The sequence below is a fragment of the Drosophila gunungcola genome, unplaced genomic scaffold (assembly GCF_025200985.1).
Source record: "Drosophila gunungcola strain Sukarami unplaced genomic scaffold, Dgunungcola_SK_2 000066F, whole genome shotgun sequence".
NCBI lineage: Eukaryota > Metazoa > Arthropoda > Insecta > Diptera > Drosophilidae > Drosophila > Drosophila gunungcola.
In genome coordinates, this window is record NW_026453229.1 from 388,452 (window position 1) to 409,266 (window position 20,815).

General features: G+C 45.1%; 6 protein-coding genes across 7 annotated transcripts; 5 read left to right on the top strand and 1 right to left on the bottom strand.

Moving 5' to 3' along the window:
- The first annotated feature begins 847 nt into the window (after window positions 1–847).
- Window positions 848–4,162, top strand: LOC128264327 (protein Wnt-5). Its single transcript, XM_052999752.1, has one exon. It carries the CDS (start codon window positions 1,348–1,350, stop codon window positions 4,075–4,077), a length of 2,730 nt encoding a protein of 909 aa, XP_052855712.1. The 5' UTR covers window positions 848–1,347; the 3' UTR covers window positions 4,078–4,162.
- A 138-nt stretch (window positions 4,163–4,300) lies between these two features.
- On the bottom strand, window positions 4,301–5,854 carry LOC128264340 (uncharacterized). Its single transcript, XM_052999772.1, has one exon. The coding sequence runs from the start codon at window positions 5,791–5,793 to the stop codon at window positions 5,089–5,091; it is 705 nt and encodes a 234-aa protein (XP_052855732.1). The 5' UTR covers window positions 5,794–5,854; the 3' UTR covers window positions 4,301–5,088.
- A 277-nt stretch (window positions 5,855–6,131) lies between these two features.
- On the top strand, window positions 6,132–11,610 carry LOC128264329 (N-acetylgalactosaminyltransferase 7). Its single transcript, XM_052999755.1, is given in 4 exon segments — window positions 6,132–6,817; window positions 7,993–8,469; window positions 9,294–9,602; window positions 9,605–11,610. Coding segments are annotated over 4 exon segments (1,773 nt in total). The 5' UTR covers window positions 6,132–6,612; the 3' UTR covers window positions 10,387–11,610.
- A 1,157-nt stretch (window positions 11,611–12,767) lies between these two features.
- On the top strand, window positions 12,768–13,567 carry LOC128264343 (uncharacterized). Its single transcript, XM_052999775.1, has 2 exons — window positions 12,768–13,105; window positions 13,183–13,567. Exons 1-2 carry the CDS (start codon window positions 12,871–12,873, stop codon window positions 13,440–13,442), a joined length of 495 nt encoding a protein of 164 aa, XP_052855735.1. The 5' UTR covers window positions 12,768–12,870; the 3' UTR covers window positions 13,443–13,567.
- A 1,768-nt stretch (window positions 13,568–15,335) lies between these two features.
- On the top strand, window positions 15,336–16,153 carry LOC128264344 (uncharacterized). The gene has a single exon (XM_052999776.1). It carries the CDS (start codon window positions 15,432–15,434, stop codon window positions 15,903–15,905), a length of 474 nt encoding a protein of 157 aa, XP_052855736.1. The 5' UTR covers window positions 15,336–15,431; the 3' UTR covers window positions 15,906–16,153.
- An 852-nt stretch (window positions 16,154–17,005) lies between these two features.
- LOC128264334 (uncharacterized) lies at window positions 17,006–20,365 on the top strand. Of its 2 annotated transcripts, none has more exons than XM_052999761.1 (4): window positions 17,006–17,308; window positions 17,977–18,863; window positions 19,511–19,682; window positions 19,756–20,365. In XM_052999761.1, the coding sequence occupies exons 1-4, from the start codon at window positions 17,218–17,220 to the stop codon at window positions 20,097–20,099; spliced, it is 1,494 nt and encodes a 497-aa protein (XP_052855721.1). In that variant the 5' UTR covers window positions 17,006–17,217; the 3' UTR covers window positions 20,100–20,365. The 2 variants fall into 2 exon arrangements, with proteins under 2 accessions (XP_052855721.1, XP_052855722.1); XM_052999762.1 differs by having other exon boundaries at window positions 17,010–17,308; window positions 17,983–18,863.
- The last annotated feature ends 450 nt before the right edge of the window (window positions 20,366–20,815 follow it).

Consider the following 20,815-nt stretch of genomic DNA (forward strand, 5'->3'; position numbering starts at 1 on the left):
TTTAACATAAGGTGACTAGCAAAGTAACGCATGATAGGTTTTTCTACAACAAAATTGATCATAAATTATTGAAGTTTTTAGATGAAGGCAAATGGAAAACTGACAATTATTTGTGGGTTTTTAAAGTACCGGAAATAAATCATTATAATGTTTAAAACCGCTTCTGCTCATAATTATATTATTTAAAAATATAGGCATTTGCTTTTAAGCCCCGGGAAATACCATTTTTAAAGATAAAATATCGATTTATTTATTACAAACTATTTATGAAAATTGACAAAGATAGATAGATATTTATTCATTTATTTCAAACACAAAAATATATACTTCAAGAGTTTGAGTATTTACCTAAAAATTTTATTAATATTAATTGCTTCATTTTAGCTAAAATCAAAGGAATACATAAATCGTATTGACTTATCGGAATTTAGACCCCTGAAAATAACGTTAACGAAAGGATATCGATAACATTGGAGTTATTTTAACTTTTGTATTCATTTTTTTCTTAAACAAATATATACTTCTGTTAGAAACACACATTCAAATGAAAAACTGTCGTATAAGTTGGCAAGTCCTGACAAATACCGTTATCAACGACAGGCAGTCGATACTATCGGCATAATATCGCTTAGGTTTTAGAATAAGTTTTTGCTTAAATCCTCTATTTTTAGGATGTAGCAAAGGAAATGTGTTGGACATGTAAGAACTAAACATAGCTATTAAACTATAAAACAGCATGCTATGCTAGTGTGACAGTGTGTCGATAGCTATCGATATACACTATCGATAGCTTTATCCCATCGCCAGTCATCTCAACATGTTGCACAACATTGTAGAAAACGAAAATATGTATAAGTGGTCGTGGTGATGGTGGTTGCTCGCAGACAGCAACATGCAATATTGGACTGCGTTCGAGACCACGAAAGACTTAAATGCGGAACGAGTTCTTTCAGTTGTTTACAAATTTCCGTTAAGGGTGGTCCACACTGCGTCGCGGTTGCCTTTTGTTGCCGGTTGTGGTTGATTGTATACATACATACTATGCTCAAATCCAGTTCTCATTTTATTATGCTACAAACACAAACTCTCTGCGAGTGCATCAACTGGAAATCCACAATCAGCAGCCAGAGCCAAACGCAACATCTAAAACGGATTCGTATTCGTGGACTCAAACGGGCTTGAATCCAACCAAAAAAGAGAAAAAACCAAAAAAAAAAAAAGAAGAACAAAAAAAAAACACTTTTTTTTTTTTTTTTTGTTTGGTACTCCCCACACGAAACGCTGAAACGCTGGAAACGCTGGAAACGCTGAAACGCGAAGGGAAAAAGGAAAATCACAATAATAATAATGAATTGCTCTAAAAATACGCACTTTCTGTTGTTGTGGCTGTGGCGTGCAATATGTGTTTTGCTTTTAGCACCACCACAATGGACTCACTGTGTTGCAGTTGCAGTTGGCGCAGTTGGCGCAGTTGGAGCCTCTGCTGGAGCTGGAGCTGGAGCTCCGCCTGGACTCCAAGGTGTGCCCACCTGGATTTGTCTGGGTTTGAAGTCACCGTTCATTGAGTTTGCCAAGCAGGAGGAGCAGCTGGCCAACACCAGCATACCATTGAACATCACCAAGGACGAGACGGTGAGCATGCACCAGGAGGGACTCCGCAAACTGGGCACCTTCATCAAGCCCGTGGATCTGCGCGACTCGGAGACTGGCTTCGTCAAGGCCGATCTGACCAAGCGGCCGAATATCACGTCGCGACCCATCCACCCCATCCAGGAGGAGATGGACCAGAAGCAGATCATCCTGCTGGACGAGGACACCGACGAGAATGGCCTGCCGGCCAGCCTCACCGACGAGGATCGCAAGTTCATCGTGCCCATGGCGCTGAAGAACTCCTCGCCGGATCCCCGCTGGGTGGTCACCGCCCCCACGCCGTCCTCGCTGCCCCTGAAGTCCACCAGAAGCTTTGTGCCCGCCCCCATGGCCCAACTGGAGGCGGCCGATCCCACCTCCAACATCGATGACCTCAAGAAGCACATACTCTTCCTGCACAACATGACGCAGACCAACTCCAATTTCGAGTCCAAGTTTGTCAAGTTTCCCAGCCTGCAGAAGGACAAGGACAAGTCCACATCCGGCGGCTCACCCACCAATGCGAAGCGTCCCCAAAGGCCCGTCCATCAGTATTCCGCACCCATAGCAGCGCCCACACGGAAGGTGCCCAAGGCGGACAATCCCGGCCAGCCCAGTGGTGGCTACTACCAGAACGAGGAGACTGGCAGCAATCAGTCCCAGCTGAAGCCCACGGAAACGTCTGTTTCACTCGCCGGCAACCGGTTGAAGGAGGAGCCCCAGGTGCTGCTGCTCAACGAAACGCTGTCCACTGGGACGACGACAACTATGGCATCGGTGGAGCCAGCACTATCAGCACAGACCACCATGAATCCGGCCAAGGGGCAGGGACAGGGACAGGGACAGGGACAGGGAGCAGGGCAGCGCACCACCAAACGTCCGCCCTGCCTGAGGAATCCCGAGTCGCCCAAGTGCATACGGCAGCGACGGCGGGAGGAGCAGCAGCGGCAGCGGGAGCGGGACGAGTGGTTCCGCGGCCAGTCCGAGTACATACAGCCACCATTCCAGCCCTTCATCCAGACCATCAACAATACGCGCCGCTTTGCCGTGTCCATCGAGATACCCGACTCCTTCAAAGTCCACTCCTCGGAGGGATCCGATGGCATGCTGCTTTCGCGCGTGGAACGCTCACAGCCCATGAGCAGTAGCAGTAGCGGTAGCATTAGTGGTAGCAGTAGCGGTAGCAGTAGCAGTAGCAGCAGCAGCAGCAGCAGTAGTAGCATCAGTAGTAGTAGAAAAATCAAGTCAGACTATATTAAGGTATCGATGGACAATCCGTCCGTTACGGATTACTTCAAGCACGATGTGGTGATGACCTCGGCCGATTTGGCCCCCGCCAACGAGCACCAGAATGTCACAACGAATGCGAATGCGAATGCGTACTTCGAAAGGATCGATCTGAATCCCAGCAACTGTTATGCCGCCCATGGCCTGAGCACCAGCCAGAGGAAGCAATGTGTGAAGCACACCAGCGTGATGCCGGCCATCAGCCGCGGGGCACGGGCGGCCATCCAGGAGTGCCAGTTCCAGTTCAAGAACCGCCGCTGGAACTGCAGCACCACCAACGACGAGACGGTGTTCGGCCCGATGACCAGCCTGGCTGCCCCCGAGATGGCCTTCATCTATGCGCTGGCCGCGGCCACGGCGACCAGCTTTATAGCCCGTGCCTGCAGGGATGGCCAGTTGGCCTCCTGCTCGTGCTCGCGCGGACCGCGACCCAAGCAGCTGCACGACGACTGGAACTGGGGCGGCTGTGGCGACAATCTGGAGTTTGCCTACAAGTTTGCCACGGACTTCATCGATTCGCGGGAGAAGGAGACCAATCGGGAGACGCGGGGCGTGAAGAGAAAACGGGCACGCGATGGCCTCAAGAAGAACAAGAACCGTCGTCAGTCGGACGATCTGGACGGCGGCGTACTCTATCGCAGCTCGTCGACGGCCAAGGCCAGGAGCCTCATGAATTTGCACAACAACGAGGCCGGTCGTCGGGCGGTGATCAAGAAGACCAGGATCACGTGCAAGTGCCACGGCGTGTCGGGGTCGTGCAGCCTCATCACATGCTGGCAGCAGTTGTCGTCCATACGGGAGATCGGTGACTATCTGAGGGAGAAGTACGAGGAGGCTACGCAGGTGAAGATCAACAAACGTGGACGGCTCCAGCTGAAGGACCTGCAGTTCCGGGTGCCCACCGCCCACGACCTCATCTACTTGGACGAGAGCCCCGACTGGTGCCGCTCCAGCCACATGCTCCACTGGCCGGGAACCCACGGACGCCTCTGCCAGAAGAACTCGTCGGGACTGGAGAGCTGCGCCATACTCTGCTGCGGACGGGGCTATAATACGAAAAACATTATTGTTAAGGAACGCTGCAGCTGCAAATTTCACTGGTGCTGCCAGGTCAAGTGCCAAGTCTGTACAAAGGTACTCGAGGAGCACACATGTAAATAGAGCATAGAGCATCTAAAAACAAAAAGCGTTAAAACTGAAATTTCTTAATGTTTGTGACTAAGCCATAAAAACAAAAAAAAGCGAATAATTATTTATTGAAATTACATTTAGTAATAATGATTGTATTTAATAATTTTTACTAATTTATCGCCTTTTTAAGCACTACCACTACGCTAGTAGTAATGTTGAAGAGCAATCGGCGAAAACAAAAAAAAATGAGAACACAAAAGCCGTATTCATTTTGCAAGACATATTGCTTCTTAAGATGCTAAAGTAAAAAGGACACTGACACTGAAACTGACACTGCTGCTAAACAAACTAGTTTACTTATGCATAGTTTTTAGATATCATTAGTTGATAAGTACGATTCTGGTAGGGTTTGCAATTCTTTTCCAAAAAAAAGGCAAACCATGTTGGTTTCAACATCATTTCAAGCGACTTTTAAGCATTTTTCATCAAGATAATATTATTTAATGAATGGAATAAGTCATCCCACACTTCTCTAGCTTTAATGGTTCCCGAGATCCCTTTACATAAAACAGTTAATAATGCGTGTATAGATTTCTGACTTGGTAGTTATCTAAATAAATCCAATTTTAAACAACAATCGGCTGTGTAACTACATTTAATGGGTCGTTTGTGGTTTTATGGTTTACGTTCCATTTGTTTAGCTTAAAAAGTCGCTCATATCCTGGACTGAACCGTTTAGATCATAAAACTCTGTCTTTCTGTAAGTACTTCTATTTTTAACTTGATAGTGCTCTTAAGGAACATATACAATCGTCTCCTTTCGGATCTTCTCGATTTAACAGTTCCTGAGAATTCGATGTATAAAAATAATGTATATTTACATTGGGAAGTGACTAATTTTGTACTTGGTATTCAGATGAACGCCATTGCTAAAGACAACTGGCAATCAAATTAAGGGTTTACTAAGTCGCTTTTTAATCTAAGAGTTGCTTTTGCAGGGACATCTTAAGTTAATGGTTAATGACAGTGACTAATTCATTGTTAGCTATCCAAATAGACCCCATTATTGAAGGCTAGAGGTCTTCCATTTAGAGTATTTCGCCCCCGAATCTTTTGCATCCTGACATGGTAGTTTGGATGAACCTCCGGCAGATGTTCACCGTGTCGGTTGTCCAGGAAATCCGAGTCCACCGTGTACATTCCGCAGACGACGGCCTCCTTGCAGGTCTTCTCCAGACGCGTCTGCCACATCCGATAGTGCCGGAATCTGGACAGGTTCTTGGTCCGCCTGGGCCAGTCCAGCCAGTAGAATTCGCTGAGTGTGTCCAGGGCGATTAGTTGCACGGCAGGATCATTGATGATGGCATAGCGGGCATCGATTAGGGCAGTTTTCAGATCCTCGGTGGAGAAACAGTTGAGGAATCGCACACGCCTCACGCATTCCCTGGCAATCTCCGCCAGCTGCTCCTCCGGCGGTGACTCCTCCGCTGCCCCACCTCCAGAATAACTTCTCAACTCCGTTGTCATACTCCTGGTCAGGGATTCCCGGCTGATCTTGTGGCTGAGGTTTATCAGGAGGACGCTCCACTGGCGACCACCGAATTCGTAGGGCGCCAAACAGTGGGCCACCATTTGCTGGAGCACCAGGCTCTTGCCGCTGTCCGCCGGACCGGAGATCTCCACAAGGGACTCGTCCTCAAGGCCGCATGCGCCAAATACGGCGGAATGCAATTGCCGCGTAACCATGTTTAATTAAAATCAAAAATTTAAATTGCGTCACAGGTAAACACAACACAAGAGTTATCGATTGCTGCCCGACGATAACATGGGATGTTATCGACGTAAAAATTAGTTAACGGGACCACGTTACGTAGTGGTATGCAGTGGCTGTGGCACACACACTTTAAACAAAATAAAGGAATTGTTTTTCCTTAAAACAGCAGGCCATAAAATAAATGTTAAATATATATATTTACATACATATATAAATATATATGTGTATATAAATAATATAGGTTCCACAAACCACCGCTTTCGCTGCGCTGCCTATCGGTGTTTGTGCCTATTTTGGGCCTAACGCCTGCTCAGCGGGTAACAAAAACGTCAAAACGCGTTTATACCAGTTGAACATTTCTCGCATTTTTTGTTTACGTTTGCACCGCGAATATTCGTGCACCTGCACTCGCAATTTGTTCTGTGTGCCAGCGGCGCTTTTTCGCCGGCAAGTGAGTTCCAATTTGGGAGCCAAGAAGCCGCGTAATTCGACGAGCCGGTGTACTCCAGTTATTCCAGTTTACAAGCCAACGCCAGCACTTGCTCATTATCGGCGAACGTCGTTTGATCTACGACTGAATCTCCGAACCGAAAGTTCTTTTGTTCTGCTTGCTGGCCACCTGTCCCCGCTTCCCTCGCTTCCCGCACCCCACTCCGTATTTCCCGTGCTTCTTCTTCGTTTTTGGCCACCTAGACACGTCAACAGATTTGGAAACTTGGAATCGGGAATTGGAAATTGGAAGCTGGGAATCTGAAATTGGAATCGGGGAACTGGGAATCGGGAGTTGCGAGATGCGCGTGAGCAACATCCGCAGCGGACGGATCTGCCGGCTGGCACTGTGCCTCTTGGTGCTGCTCCCGCTGCTCTATCTGCTGGCCAACTGGAGCGATCACCACAAGCGCGTCCAGGAGGCATACCACACGCGCTTCGGCGGCCCCAAGTTTGCCCACCAGCGACTGGAAGGACGTCCGCGGGAGGTGCCCAAACTGGTGGAAGGTAAGTTGGACCAGGATGAAAAGGATAACCCACTCATCCCCATAAATGAAATTTAAATATTCATTCAATTCTGATCGATTTCATTCAAACTGGTTTTAGCAGAATATGTTGCACCAGCATGAAGGATAATAAGATTGAAATATTTACAAGTATTATTAGAAACTGGTTTATCAATGCCCCAATAATTAATCCCAAGATTGCAAAGGATACATTGCATCAGGATAAAGGATAATAATGTCAAAGAATTCCGAAATTTCACTTCCGTTTAATGCCAGGACTAAATGGGACCCTCTAGATCACTCAATTGATTTACAAAAGATGATAATTCCCCGTTCATTCCACAATCACATTGCTCATATACAACCAAGCCATCTAAAATATGCAGTAACTTTTGTAATACATGTATGTATCACTCAAAACCGGATTTTTCTTGGCGTAAACCATTTTTATTCCCTTGCATTTGTTACCTGTCCGTTGAAAATGTTCTATCGTGGTCTTAATCACTAATGACTAAGCTGATGATCATAAGTTGGATCAAGACAAGGGTCAGAATACTCTTTTAGCCTTTATATAACGATAACTTAACTGTATTATTTACCAATTTCTGCTATATAGCATTCAAAACCGGCTCTAACTTAGCCTTTACCATTGGTATTGAGTTTGTTATGAATTTAGACATTAATAAGTCGGCGTTAAATAGGATTAGGGTCAGGAGATACCCATAGAACAGTCAATTTAGACAACTCTAAAAGCCTCACCCGTAATATCCACTGAATTGTGTTATACATTCTTCAAAACCGGCTTTGAAATGTCTCTAACTAATGGTGCTAGAAAGAGCGGGAAGAAAACGAATATAGAACAGTCATTCCCTGAGTATGTTGCTTACTAACTACACAAACCTATTGTGTTTTGATAGTACAGAAACTGACAGGGGTTTGGTGAAGTTTCAAACAGCTATTTAGGTGGCCTGGCCAAAACAAATACTCATAAGCTCAAAGATATCTGCTCCTCCTGCATGGGTCTAAAATTATACCCTCTGGAAGAGCATACATTGGCTTGGCCAATATTTATACAAGTGCTGTAGGCTTGCACGCGTATTTGCATTTGCATTTGCATTCGCATTCGCATTCGCATTCGCCACTCATTCACTCCTCTCTGTGCAATATTTTTTTTAGGTCTGGGCAATTTTGAGCCCAAAGATGTGAAGCCACGTAGCGGACCCGGCGAGAACGGAGAGGGCCACAGCCTGTCGCCGGACAAGAAGCACATGTCCGATGCCTCCGAGATGGAGTACGGCATGAACATCGCCTGCTCCGACGAGATATCCATGCACCGATCGGTGCGGGACACGCGGCTGGAGGAGTGCCGCCACTGGGACTACCCCTTCGACCTGCCACGCACCAGCGTCATCATTGTCTTCCACAACGAGGGCTTCTCGGTGCTCATGCGCACCGTGCACTCGGTCATCGACCGCTCGCCCGCGCACATGCTGCACGAGATCATCCTCGTCGACGACTTCTCCGACAAGGAGAACCTGCGCACCCAGCTGGACGAGTATGTGCTGCAGTTCAAGGGTCTGGTCAAGGTGATCCGGAACAAGGAGCGCGAGGGTCTCATTCGGACGCGATCCAGGGGAGCCATGGAGGCAACAGGTGCGTTGGCATTTTCATTACCTTCAGTTAAATGCAAAGCATTTCTTACCAATCTTTATGATTTTAAAATCATTGAAGTAATAGGGCCAATGTAGGTGTCATAATGTACAAAATCTTGAGATATTTTATCAATCGTTGAACATTAGGTATTTGGAATATTAATTAATGATTTTCCACTCTCTTTGTCTTCTTGAGCATCGCATTGAAGTCTTAGGTCCAAAGAACGTGTCATAATTCAAAGAATCTTTTATCTACCCCAAGATATGTTTATCTATAGCTGAACGTCAGTTATTTGAAATTATAATTAATACGTTTTGTTAGATCTAAATGATAAACACTACTTATCTATCAAATGATTGAGCACGCAAACTTGAGAGTTTGTCATTCCAATCTTATAAGCCTCAACTTTACAAAATACATTTAAAATAAATTGGTTAAAAATAGATAGTGAAGTGAAGAATTAAAAGTAGCTTTTGATTCTATCCAAGTGTAAAAATAAATAAACAATGAAGCAGAATGATATGATCCTTAATTTGTATGCAATTCAAGAGACTTTAATAACTCCATACAGTATTTAAACATACAATAAATTTCAGATTCTTTCTTATAGGACTATATATGCATCTATGTGCTAACAAAATATATACTTAAAAAACCCCTCAGAGTACTTAAACATACAATTGGTTATAGATTCCTGACATTAGTTTTGTATACGTATTCCAAAAATCCCTAATAAGAGACTTTGTGCAACTTCTTATAGTATTTAAACATACCATTTATTTTTAAGCTCCTGCACAATCCCTAATACGTTTTATCCCCCGCAGGTGAGGTGATCGTCTTCCTGGACGCCCACTGTGAGGTGAACACCAACTGGCTGCCTCCGATGCTGGCCCCCATCTACCGGGATCGCACCGTGATGACAGTGCCGATCATCGATGGCATTGACCACAAGAACTTCGAGTATCGACCGGTCTATGGGACGGACAACCACTTCCGCGGCATCTTCGAGTGGGGCATGCTGTACAAGGAGAACGAGGTGCCGCGCCGCGAGCAACGCCGTCGTCCGCACAACTCGGAACCCTATCGCAGTCCCACGCACGCCGGCGGTCTGTTTGCCATCAACAGGGAGTACTTTTGGAGCTGGGCGCCTACGATCCCGGCCTGCTCGTTTGGGGCGGCGAGAACTTCGAGCTGAGCTTCAAGATCTGGCAGTGCGGCGGCAGCATCGAGTGGGTGCCCTGCTCCCGCGTCGGCCACGTCTACCGCGGCTTCATGCCCTACAACTTTGGCAAGTTGGCCAGCAAGAAGAAGGGTCCGCTGATCACGATCAACTACAAGCGGGTGATCGAGACGTGGTTCGATGACACGCACAAGGAGTACTTCTACACGCGCGAGCCATTGGCCCGCTACCTGGACATGGGTGACATCAGCGAGCAGCTGGCCCTGAAGAAGCGTCTGAACTGCAAGAGCTTCCAGTGGTTCATGGACCACATCGCCTACGATGTGTACGACAAGTTCCCGGGCCTGCCGGCCAATCTCCACTGGGGTGAACTGCGCTCGGTGGCCTCCGATGGCTGCCTGGACTCGATGGGCCACCAGCCGCCGGCCATTATGGGCCTCACCTACTGCCACGGCGGCGGCAACAATCAACTGGTCCGGCTCAATGCCGCCGGACAGCTGGGCGTGGGCGAGCGTTGCGTGGAGGCCGATCGGCAGGGCATCAAGCTGGCCGTCTGCCGCCTGGGCACCGTCGATGGTCCCTGGCAGTACAACGAGCACACCAAGCACCTCATGCACCGCGTCCACAAGAAGTGCATGGCCCTGCATCCGGCCACCCAGCAATTGTCGTTGGGTCACTGCGATGTGAACGATAGCTACCAGCAGTGGTGGTTCAAGGAGATACGCCCGCGCTGGTAAGTCCAGTGTCGAGGTGGATCAGGAGGATGAGCAGCAGCAGCAGGAGCAGCAGCAGCAGGAGGAGGATCAATGGATGGATCACAAGGGTTTCAGCCGGGGCAAAACGGGGGGCGATATTTTAGACAAAAGCAATTTAGTGAAAATGAGAAATGGAATTGTTGTTGAATGAAATCATACATGAAATCATACAGATATATACACGTGTAGGCATTTATGTAACGCACTGTACATATGCACTGCGGGCGCATGGAACTTCCCTTGGTAATCAGGATCCAATATATTTTTAAAGCTAAGGATCTACGACTTTGTAAAACAATTTCGTAAAGACTTATTTTTTTTTTTTTTTGTTTAGATTGTTGATATCGAATCGTGAAATATTCTCATATTATATTACTATATTCGTAAGACACACTAGAAACGGGGACAAAATATTACCAGTTAGAACAATTTCTAATCTAAATGTGTATTCGAATAAGGTTTTTTATTGGCATTTATAAAAATTGATTTAAAATCATCCAGTTAGCGGATTTGAAATTTACAAGAAGGCACCTAGTGTAGAACATAAATCACCACATTTTGATTGGCAAATCGTATAAAATAGTTACCAAACTGATTTTTAGGATCCAAACTTCGGGGGATTTCCATGTCCTTGCGTTCAGTGTCCTTGCGTATGAGTGAGAGAGTGCGTTAGAGATAGGGATAGGACGGAAGCGAAAAAGAGAGAGATGGCGCGAGAGCGGGATGGGTGACAAGTCGAGTGCAATAGAGGATCTATATAGATTTATGGAACGACATGGCCGCAGATTGTTTTGCTTTATGATTGCCACAACACAAATTTAGTTACTAACCCTAGTCTGTACTCCTTTAACTCCAACTAACCTTAGCTTAGTTTCGATGCTGCCACATTCCCATCTAAATCTAATCTATTATAATCCAATCCAATCCAATCCAATCAAATCAAATCAAACCCAATCCAAACCGAACCGAACCGATCGAGTCTGCAGCGAAGCTCGGCTCTTTAACCTATAACGATATTATTTTTGTTCTGTTTTTTCGTAAAGCTCTCTGTACCAGATAGTCGTAATCGTCATTGATCGTTGCAAGTGCTTCGGGAGTTCGATTTTTGAAAACAATATTTTACATTCATGTGTAACTTTAGAGTTATCGATAAGTCTGAATAATAGAATATAAATAAACATGTTTTCTAAACACTTTACCTTGTAATCCAAGCTGTTGATTATTTTGCCTTGTGTGGGTGACTTCAAATTATTTATTTAAATGTGTTTTAAGCAGTGAAAGTTCTGACATATTTAAAATATCTTTCTCCTTTACTAATTAAACAATTCCCAAAATGTTGTAAGTTGATAACAGTTCACCAAAAGGCATTGTTCGTTTTTGGCTCGTAAGATTACCCTTATATAACAATTTACAAATATTTTAATGTAAATTAAGGACAGAAATTCCATGAAATTGTATAAAAAATCATATTCTCATCAGGACAAATAACAACATTTTGTTTTCTGAAAAATGTGATACCCAACATAAATTGTCATTCACAAAACATTCTTTGAAATTTCATACAAAAGAAGTTTTCTTCCTCAAAAATAGTATAGTTTTTATAGCGTATAGAATGACAAGTAAATCTTAATATAGGCAAATGAGTCAGTATTTATTGTTTAGTCAAATCAACAATATCGATGGAAAACTTAATGATTCTCGATTTGTCTTGAAGGTACTCGACGCCCCAATTCCAGGGAAGTCCGCTGGCGATAAGATTCCGGGAAGATATTTCCTAATGCAGGAGGGTAGCGGTAGAAGGGACCAATATAAAGAAAGCCGGCAGGTGCCAATCCAGAGACATTCGATTGCGTTAAGTTTCACTTGGCTAATCAGCAACAGCCAGAAATAGTAGCATGTTTGGCGTATACTGCTGGATAGGCCGTACTTCCAAAAAAAAAACCAACACAATTGTTAGGAGACAAAAAGGGAGTGATTAGATCCGAGCGCAATAACACCAAAATTGTTCAATTTCACTGATTGAAGTGGGAATGTTTCTTATCAGTGTTATTATTGTTACACTTTCTTGAGGTAGCTTCACTTTGAAGGGTGGCTTAGAAATTTTAGATCAGAAACGTCTCCAAGGCTATGGTTTTTATTTTTTAACTCAGAATCTCTAACTCCTTTGGGTGACTATTATTTTTTTTTATATTTCAAAAAAATTGTTGTACTTGAGCAGGGTACTTTTCACTTCGGTGTTAACCCTGGATTCTGGATTACACATTGTCACTTGCCACTCGAAATTGGCAATGGGCCCGATAAGGCAACCGAATGGGTGTGATTCAAAGCAAAGCAGAGACTTCCCCTATCCAGTATAAATAGGTGGTTTCTCAGACCTTGGACATTCATTCATTCCGCGACTTCTAAGCGCCGTGACTGGAGATATATAAGTTGAAACTCTAACTTAATCGAATAAGAAACTGAACGATGTCCAGGCTAACCGTGATCCTGTTGTCTGCCCTGCTGGGTTGCCTTGTCTCCGGCGGAGCGGCTGGCAAAATCCGTGTGGATAGCAGCGAGGTTCGTGTGGTGAAGGACATTCATGTGTTTGCCGCTCAGCATCCGGGTCTTCGGATTCAGGCCCTGGACAAGGAGGTTGTGCCGGGCAAGGCGCGTGTGGGAAGCCAGACCGTGCGCTACAACCTGGGAGCCCGCATTCCCAGTGAGTAGACACCCAAAGAATAGACTTTGTCTAGCCACTTAACGCGTATCGCCAACACTAACCTGGCATACTTTCAGGCGATCGTCTGGTGGCCCAGGCAGCCGACACCTTCGAGTATCCGCGGGCACAGGACGTCAGCCTGCAGCTGACCTATCCGGAGCAGGGCGCCGGCGCCATCGTGTCCTACGTGGAGCTGCTCTGCACCCAGGACACCAGCGATGGCACCGCCTACGTGGTGGCCGGCGGCATCGGCCAGCGATACATCTCCATCGTTCTGGAGGCCAGCAGCACCAAGAACTTCTCCTACCAGGTCCAGTACTACGGCGTAACGGAATAGGCATCATCCATCGTTGTCCTTTAAAATGTGTGTCCTTTGACTACAATTTGAAATACAATATATATGTGTATACAGGCAGACTAATGTCGGTCCCAAATGTGAGATTACCTCGATATAAGTAACAACTATGGTTTTAATTTCGGGCTTAGATCAGTTAGTCATGGATTAACTATACAACTGTCAAGGATTTGGTTTGATACTTAAACTTACAGGCTGTTGAGTGCCTAAAATCAGATTCTTTCTTTCTTTCTTATATTTAAACTCATTTAGAGGGAAAGCATTAGCCGAATAACAATGGATTTTGATCTCCAAATACCTTATTTAACGCAACCCAACTTGGTAGATGGGTCATGGTTTTTTATAAAGTTTCAATTTTAATGAAGTTCGATCAATAGAGAAACCAACAAATAAAAGATACATTTTAAAATATTTATTTTATTTTATTTTTTTTTTTTTTTTTGCCCTGTGTAAAAGTGAGTGCCCCTATTGGACAGCGGCAAGATGGTTGCTCGTGGGGATCATATATCATCATTCCCTCAGGCTATTCGATAATCTCGAGTAATTTCAAATTGTTTTCGTCGCTCACGCGCCTTCCACTCGAAACTTATGCCAACCAGTGCCATAAATCTGGGACAGCCACTCACCGCCACATCTGATTTGGATTCCGATTGAGAACTCGTTGTGTGGAAAGTGAAACTGAAATTATAAAATACAATTGGATTAGACTGCCATGGGGTCCGACGCACCAAGTTTTTACCTCTAAAAATAAAACACTTCCTCTGACGTAGCTAAACTTTCCACCTATCTGGCGGGATCTAAGAAGGAATTCCCCAGCAGCATGATTCATTCAACTGAGTCCAATGAACAATGGCTAAACTCCTACGCGCGCTTCAAACCATTGGGAATAACCATCTAAGCAGGAACACTCTACTCTACTCTTTCGGTGGCCTTCTCTTCGAGCAACTGACGATGTAACTGGGGAATTGACGACGTCAGTCCAGAATCGATTCATGGGCCATGCTGCTTAGACGGGCAATTGACTTTGTAGATAGGGCTGTTTGTTTACTAGATTGTTTGCCATTGTGCGCCATTATGCATATCAAGGCTAAGATTGCTGTCGGGCGAATAAACAAACAAACACGCGCTGGCAGAGATTCGGCCCCTAAAAGATGGCACAGTCATCATCGGGCGAAACTCTTCCTATATACAATATCTGTCATAAATTGAGGCACCAAAAGTCCGCTTTCGATAGGGGTCTTAGTATAAAATTGTTGGAAATATTACAACATAACACTACATATTTATTTATCACTGGAAAAAAAACCTTTGTAATTCTTTTGGGTATTGGAACAAATATCTACACCCAAATAAAAACCATAACTTAATTTTTTAAATAGTAAACTCAACATATTTAATCACTTTTTCCAAAATGAAGTAGTATTTCCTGGGGATAGTATATCTCCTTTGATTCAGCTGCTCATTCAGCAATCGCTTTATATCGATATAAAGACCAATTTGAGGGGTACAAACATAATACAAATTACTTATTTATAGATACTTTATAGTACTCTAAATTTATAAACCATATACTTAGATTCCCTGCACCCTTGGAGACCTCCGCTGATTCACCTGCCCAATCAGTAATCGCATTCCATCGATTCAATTCGATTCGATTCAATCCGATTAGTGTAACCTGGGCAGATCTATTTTGGGAACTGATCACAGCATTATGGCCAATTAAAAGCTGCGGCTATAAGTGCGCCCGCCGAAATTGCTATGGCCAATTCCCAATTCCCAATTCCCAGCCCGTGGCTTATCGTTCAGTTGTCGAGCCGTCTTATCGCGCTGGTGACCGCCGATAAGGGAGTACGTATAAAAGGCAAAGGCGGTCGCCAGCACTAGCCAAAATCCAAAAAGCTGTTGAATAGTGCATTAGAAAGAGCCCAAACTCTTTTATTTATATTTTTTTTTTTACTGGTGGTATCGAAAATGTTGCTGGTGATTTGCATGGTGCTGGGTGTGATTGTGTCGGGATCAACCGGACAGCCACATGCCCGTGCCAGTGATCTCTACTACACGGACATCACGCCGGTGAACGATGACACCCGCTACACAGCCCTCAATCCGGACACAAAGCTCAGCGAGATGAACAAGGTGAAGCACTCCAAGGGCAACATCGTGTTCACCTCGGGCGAGAGGACATACGGTGATCGGCTCATTGTGAACCACTACGACGACGAGAACTTCGCCAGTGCCCTGGATGTGGAGGTGCTGATGAGCTATCCGGCCGGAGCCAGCACCGGAGTCACGCTCACCAGCATCGAGGTGTATGTGGATATGACGGCGGACGATGCCGGCGGATATCTGAGCAAAGGTGGCATCGGCCAGACCAACGTGGAGATCCTGCTCACCTCCAATCAGACGCGGAGCTTCGTCTACGAGACCTTCATCTACGGCTACTAGGCCTCCGGAACATGCCTCCTCTGCTTCAACAATAAAAGTTTCGCTTGGAACCAAACAACTGTGATCATGAACTCCAAAACCCTGCCCCACCTTTCGAGAGTATTATTAGTCTTAGAGACCTACCTTATTAAAGAATGAAAACTCAAACAGACTCCTGTGCCAATCCACACAAATTGTTTCGCTTGTCCAAAACCATTCAAAGAAAAGAAAAATAAAGTGTTCCTCTTTGGTTGGGCGCCCTAACGAAACGAGGACTTATAGATAGTTGGAAAATAAAATATCACTGCTGCTCAAATAGGTATCTGTGAGGCGAGGAGGTGCGGTTGAAGAATTAATGATCCAGTAGTCCCCCATCCGCACTCCAGAAATAACGAGGGGGTCTTGTTTCCGAGAATTGTTTACCAAGAATTAAAAAGTCTGTTTTTATTTTAACATAAAACCAAATATATTGTTTTTGTGGTTTTTATAAACAATCGAAAATACTGTTTAAAATGTGTGACGTTTTTTGCCAAGGGGTTTTGAATAGGTCATCCTCTTCTAAAGAGTTCGCGGTTTACTTGTCTTAATATGTTCATCCACTCTCTTCTGAAGATTTCACGGTATTGGTATTGGTGTATCTCAAGCCAAGGACCGAATACCGCGAATTCTTTAGGATGAAAATTCTTTTGACTATAGGAAAATCACCATAGGCTTCATGTTGTTAAACATATAGGTATACCAAATCGGAGAACTGTTGTTTTAAGGAATAAGTCATTTTTGTAAAAGCTGCAATGGTATATAAACTTGCTATTCAAAGAACAATATTAAATCATTTAAATCATTTAGTTTCCCTGGGGGATAATTGTGATTCTTTGGGGAAGTAATTGGCTTAGTCACTAGAACACACGTTTGCCTAATCGATGCATGATCCAATCCTGTGGTGCACCCCCTATTTTCCATGGGAAGCAGTTCGCTTTGCGCCTGGGGTTTCTCCCATCCGATCAATGACTAACCATTTGTTGAATCAATCATGTTGGGCAGCCAGCCCGCTCCGATCAAAGCTCATCAAGGCCTCCGCTCGCTTACAATATCTCTCTGCGATTTCCGCTGATCGTTGAACCAGTTGCAGGGGAGAACCGCCTCCATTTAACTCAATTTCTCCGAGAGTCGCGATTGCTCAGCCGCCAGTTGATCGCCAGCAGCTCCGTCGATCGGTCAGTTTCGCCAGCCAGTTTGCGTGCAGTAGCCAGTAGAAAACGAGGGAAACCAAGAGGAAAATAATTAATATCAACAGCCAGCAGCATTAGCATCGAAAACGATCGACACACGAGCGATGTCACGTCGAGGGGCAACGGGCTGTGTGACGGCCCTGATCTTGGCAAGCCTCTGTCTCGGCTTCTGCCGTGGCTACTTCAGTCTGGAGGGTGCGTAAGCCGTCTGTCAAGCTCATCTCTTGATCAGTTTGGCCAGCCACAGAAACTCAACCATGTAACTACACTTCCTGAGCCGAACAATTGAGTACTGGTCGCCGCTCTACGTAATTACTTGTGTTGATGTATTACAGTTGAACTTTCATAAATTGAACTTTCTTAACTCGAAGTTCTCGTAGTCTCGTATTCACGAGAGAGGAGAGTTGTGCGTCTGTCCGTTCGTCTGTCCGTTCGTCTGTCCGTCCGTTTCTACGCAAAATAGTCTCTTAGTTTTAAAGCTATCTGGATAAAACTTTTCCAAACTTTGCAGGTAGTAAAAACGTCAAAAATCATATAATTCACATAAGAAAAGCAAAAAAAAAAAAAATTATAAAAAAAAAAATTATAGCTTCACACATAGTACCATTACTATTAAGGAAGTGAGCTTTTTAATTTATTAAAAATCTTTATAAAAAAAATGAGTTAAAACATAGTTGTTAAAGGGTATATAAACATCAACTTCCCGATGTTTACTTCCATTCTTATTTTCTTTTTTAATGCTAATGATTATCTTTGGAGGAGTTCAACAGCATGTTTATTAGATATATCCATAAGATGTGTTATGGAGCTGTAACCTTTTTGTTGTGTCTTCCAAACTCTTTATTAACTATCCCATTTTTCAGTTGCAGTGGGTGACCCCTGTCCGACGCCCAACTACCGCAGTCGCTGCCAAGCGGTGGAGGATTGTGAGACCCTGTCCTCACATCTCCAGACGGGCAGACTCACGCTCAAGACCGTGATGAACTGCGGCTTCACCACTCGCAGCGAGAAGATCTGCTGTCCCGTCGAGGATGCCCAAAGTAAGGAGCGCTTGGAGGAGACCACAAGGAGAACCACTTCCACGGCCACTACTACTACTAGTACTACTACTACTACTACTACTACTACTACTACTACTACTACTACGCCAGCAGCAGCAGGCGAGGATTGGCTTAGTATATTCCAGACGGATCGCGAGTACGTCCAGCGATCCATTGGACCCACCCATCGGCCGACAAGGGAAAGCTTCCCGTTGAGGGGCACACCCGAGGGTGCGGAGTGCACGGCTCCGTTGTACGTTGGCCAGTGCCGAGCCGTGTCCCAGTGTCCCAGTGTGGAGCCACTCCTCTCCCAGGGTCGCCTGAGGGACGAGGACTTCACCACGTGCGACGTGGGCACCCACGAGGAGATCATCTGCTGTCCCTTCGACCTGCCCCTCCAGCCGCGCGTCCAAAGCGGTCCGCGGCTGGGCGCCCAGGGCGACTCCTCGGAGGCGGCCCGGCCGGAGGATCCCCGCGAGCTGGCCGCCATCGCTCGGGCGGATAGTCTGCTGCCCCGCTACCGCCACCTGGCCTCGCTGGCCCACCCCAATGCCGCCTTCGACGGGCACCTGCACCACTGTGCCGCCATTGTGCTGACCCCACGGCTCCTGGTCAGCGCCGCCGGCTGCGAAAGGCCCAGTCACGCCGTCTTCGGGGTGGCCGACATGCGGGACGTTGACGCCGATGAGGACTACCTGGCGGACATTGTGGTGAGTCGAGTCCCTATGTTCAATGCAGCTATTACAACAATTAAATATTCTATTGCACAATTTTCATAAGTTCATGCTTAAAAACAATGACCTCATTTGACGATTTTCCAAAGCATTTATTTAATCGCTTTCATGTCAGCTGTATGATATTTTTGTCCAATGTATATACAATTAAAAACGTAATTCTGGTAAAAGTTTTATTTAATTATACCTCGGAGTATATTTGTATAAACTTTAAAATAACGAAGCCATACTTTTTTTTTATTAATTTTTCCGTTTGTTCCCATATTATGTCAATGTCCGATTGAAATAGTAAACTAGCACTAAATATGGATGTATATTTAAAGATATATTTGAAGAAGATATTTGAAAAATTGTATTCAAATAGCTTTAAAACTGAGAGACTGGTTTGCGTATTCGCGGACAAACGGACAAAGGGACAAAGGGTCAAAGGGACAACGGGACAAACGGACATGGCTAGACCGACTCTCCTTGTAAAGCTTATCTAGCAGATATATAACTTAAAGGGTTGAAAGCGTTTGACTGAAATTACAATATCATCTGCAAGTGTATAAAAATCTTCATAAAGTAGTTATCATGTCGCTTACCTCTTAAGCTCTTAAAAACTAAATTGATTTATTTTTCAGCGTCTGGTTCAGTTTCGAAGGGATCTATCGCTGATTCGGCTGCAGGATCCACTGCGTCTGGGCAGTCAGAGCGCCGCCAATGTGAGCATAGCTCCCATTTGCAGCCAGTTCGAGCTGACCCGCCTGCAGGTGAGCGGCAGTTTGGTGGCCGTGGCCTGGGGCAAGGGTGAAGGTGAGTGTGACTAACATTGTAAACATAATCTGGCAGAAGACTAATCAAATTGCCTTCTTGCCTTTCTTATCAGCCACCGACTGTCCGCTGTACGAGATGCCCATGCGGTTGCGTCCCACCTGGGCCTGTGGAGATCTGGCCAACTATGGCGGAGTCCAGGAACTGGGCAGCTCACACCTTTGCCTGGAGCCGGTGGGCGGGGAGAGGGAGCTGGAGCGGTTCTCCAACAGCAGCACCTGCGCCGCCTGTCCAGGATCGGTGGGCAGTGTGCTCCATCTGGTGCGACCGGGTGGAAGTCGTTGTGTCCTGGCCATTGCCACGCCCACTGGCGCCGAGTGTGAAGCGAGAACCATGTACTACACCGGTTTACTCAGCCCACAGTTTAGAAACTTTGTGGAGCAGGAGCAGAAGGAGTAACATTCACCATACAGTAGTCATCTTGTTTAAGCCATATAATTAAGCCTGTACTTGTATTTTAGTTGTAGGTAGCAAAAATAGGTTCTAAGATGGACGTGATTTTACAAGCAAGGTCACACTTGTGAAAATAAGTAATGCTGACTGAGCAAGGTCACACTGTAAACGTTATATACCTAAGATTAAATCAGTGTACAATTTTGTAAGCCTCAAAGTAAGCCTCATAAATTACTAAAAGAATTATCATGATTAAATGTATATTTATTAAATCCTTTGTGCCATTTACTGGGTTTCTGCTTTGTTTCAAATGCAGAAAACTGCAATAACAAATAACTCCCAGAAATAAAAATAGGGAACAGCGCATTGAGGCATTCGAGATATACATACATATGCAAATATTTTCAAGTGTATGCACTTCAGATGAGCTTACCACGATATTTATGCATAAATTAACGACTTGCCATTCCAGTAAGCACATGTTGGCATCCGCTTGCCATTTAATGGGACTATTGCGGTTTGTGATTCTTGAGAATTTCCTTGGCTTTGAGATTCCCAAAATCGCTGGGATCAAGTGGAACTGGATGGTTTAGTAGTCCATTTCGGCCATAATCACAATTATTTATATTAGTCTGTTTAATGGCTCGGGCTTTCCAATTGTTAGTGATTTGTACAGCAAAGCTGTAATTCTCTAAAAAGCTGCCAGTGACAATAACCGGATG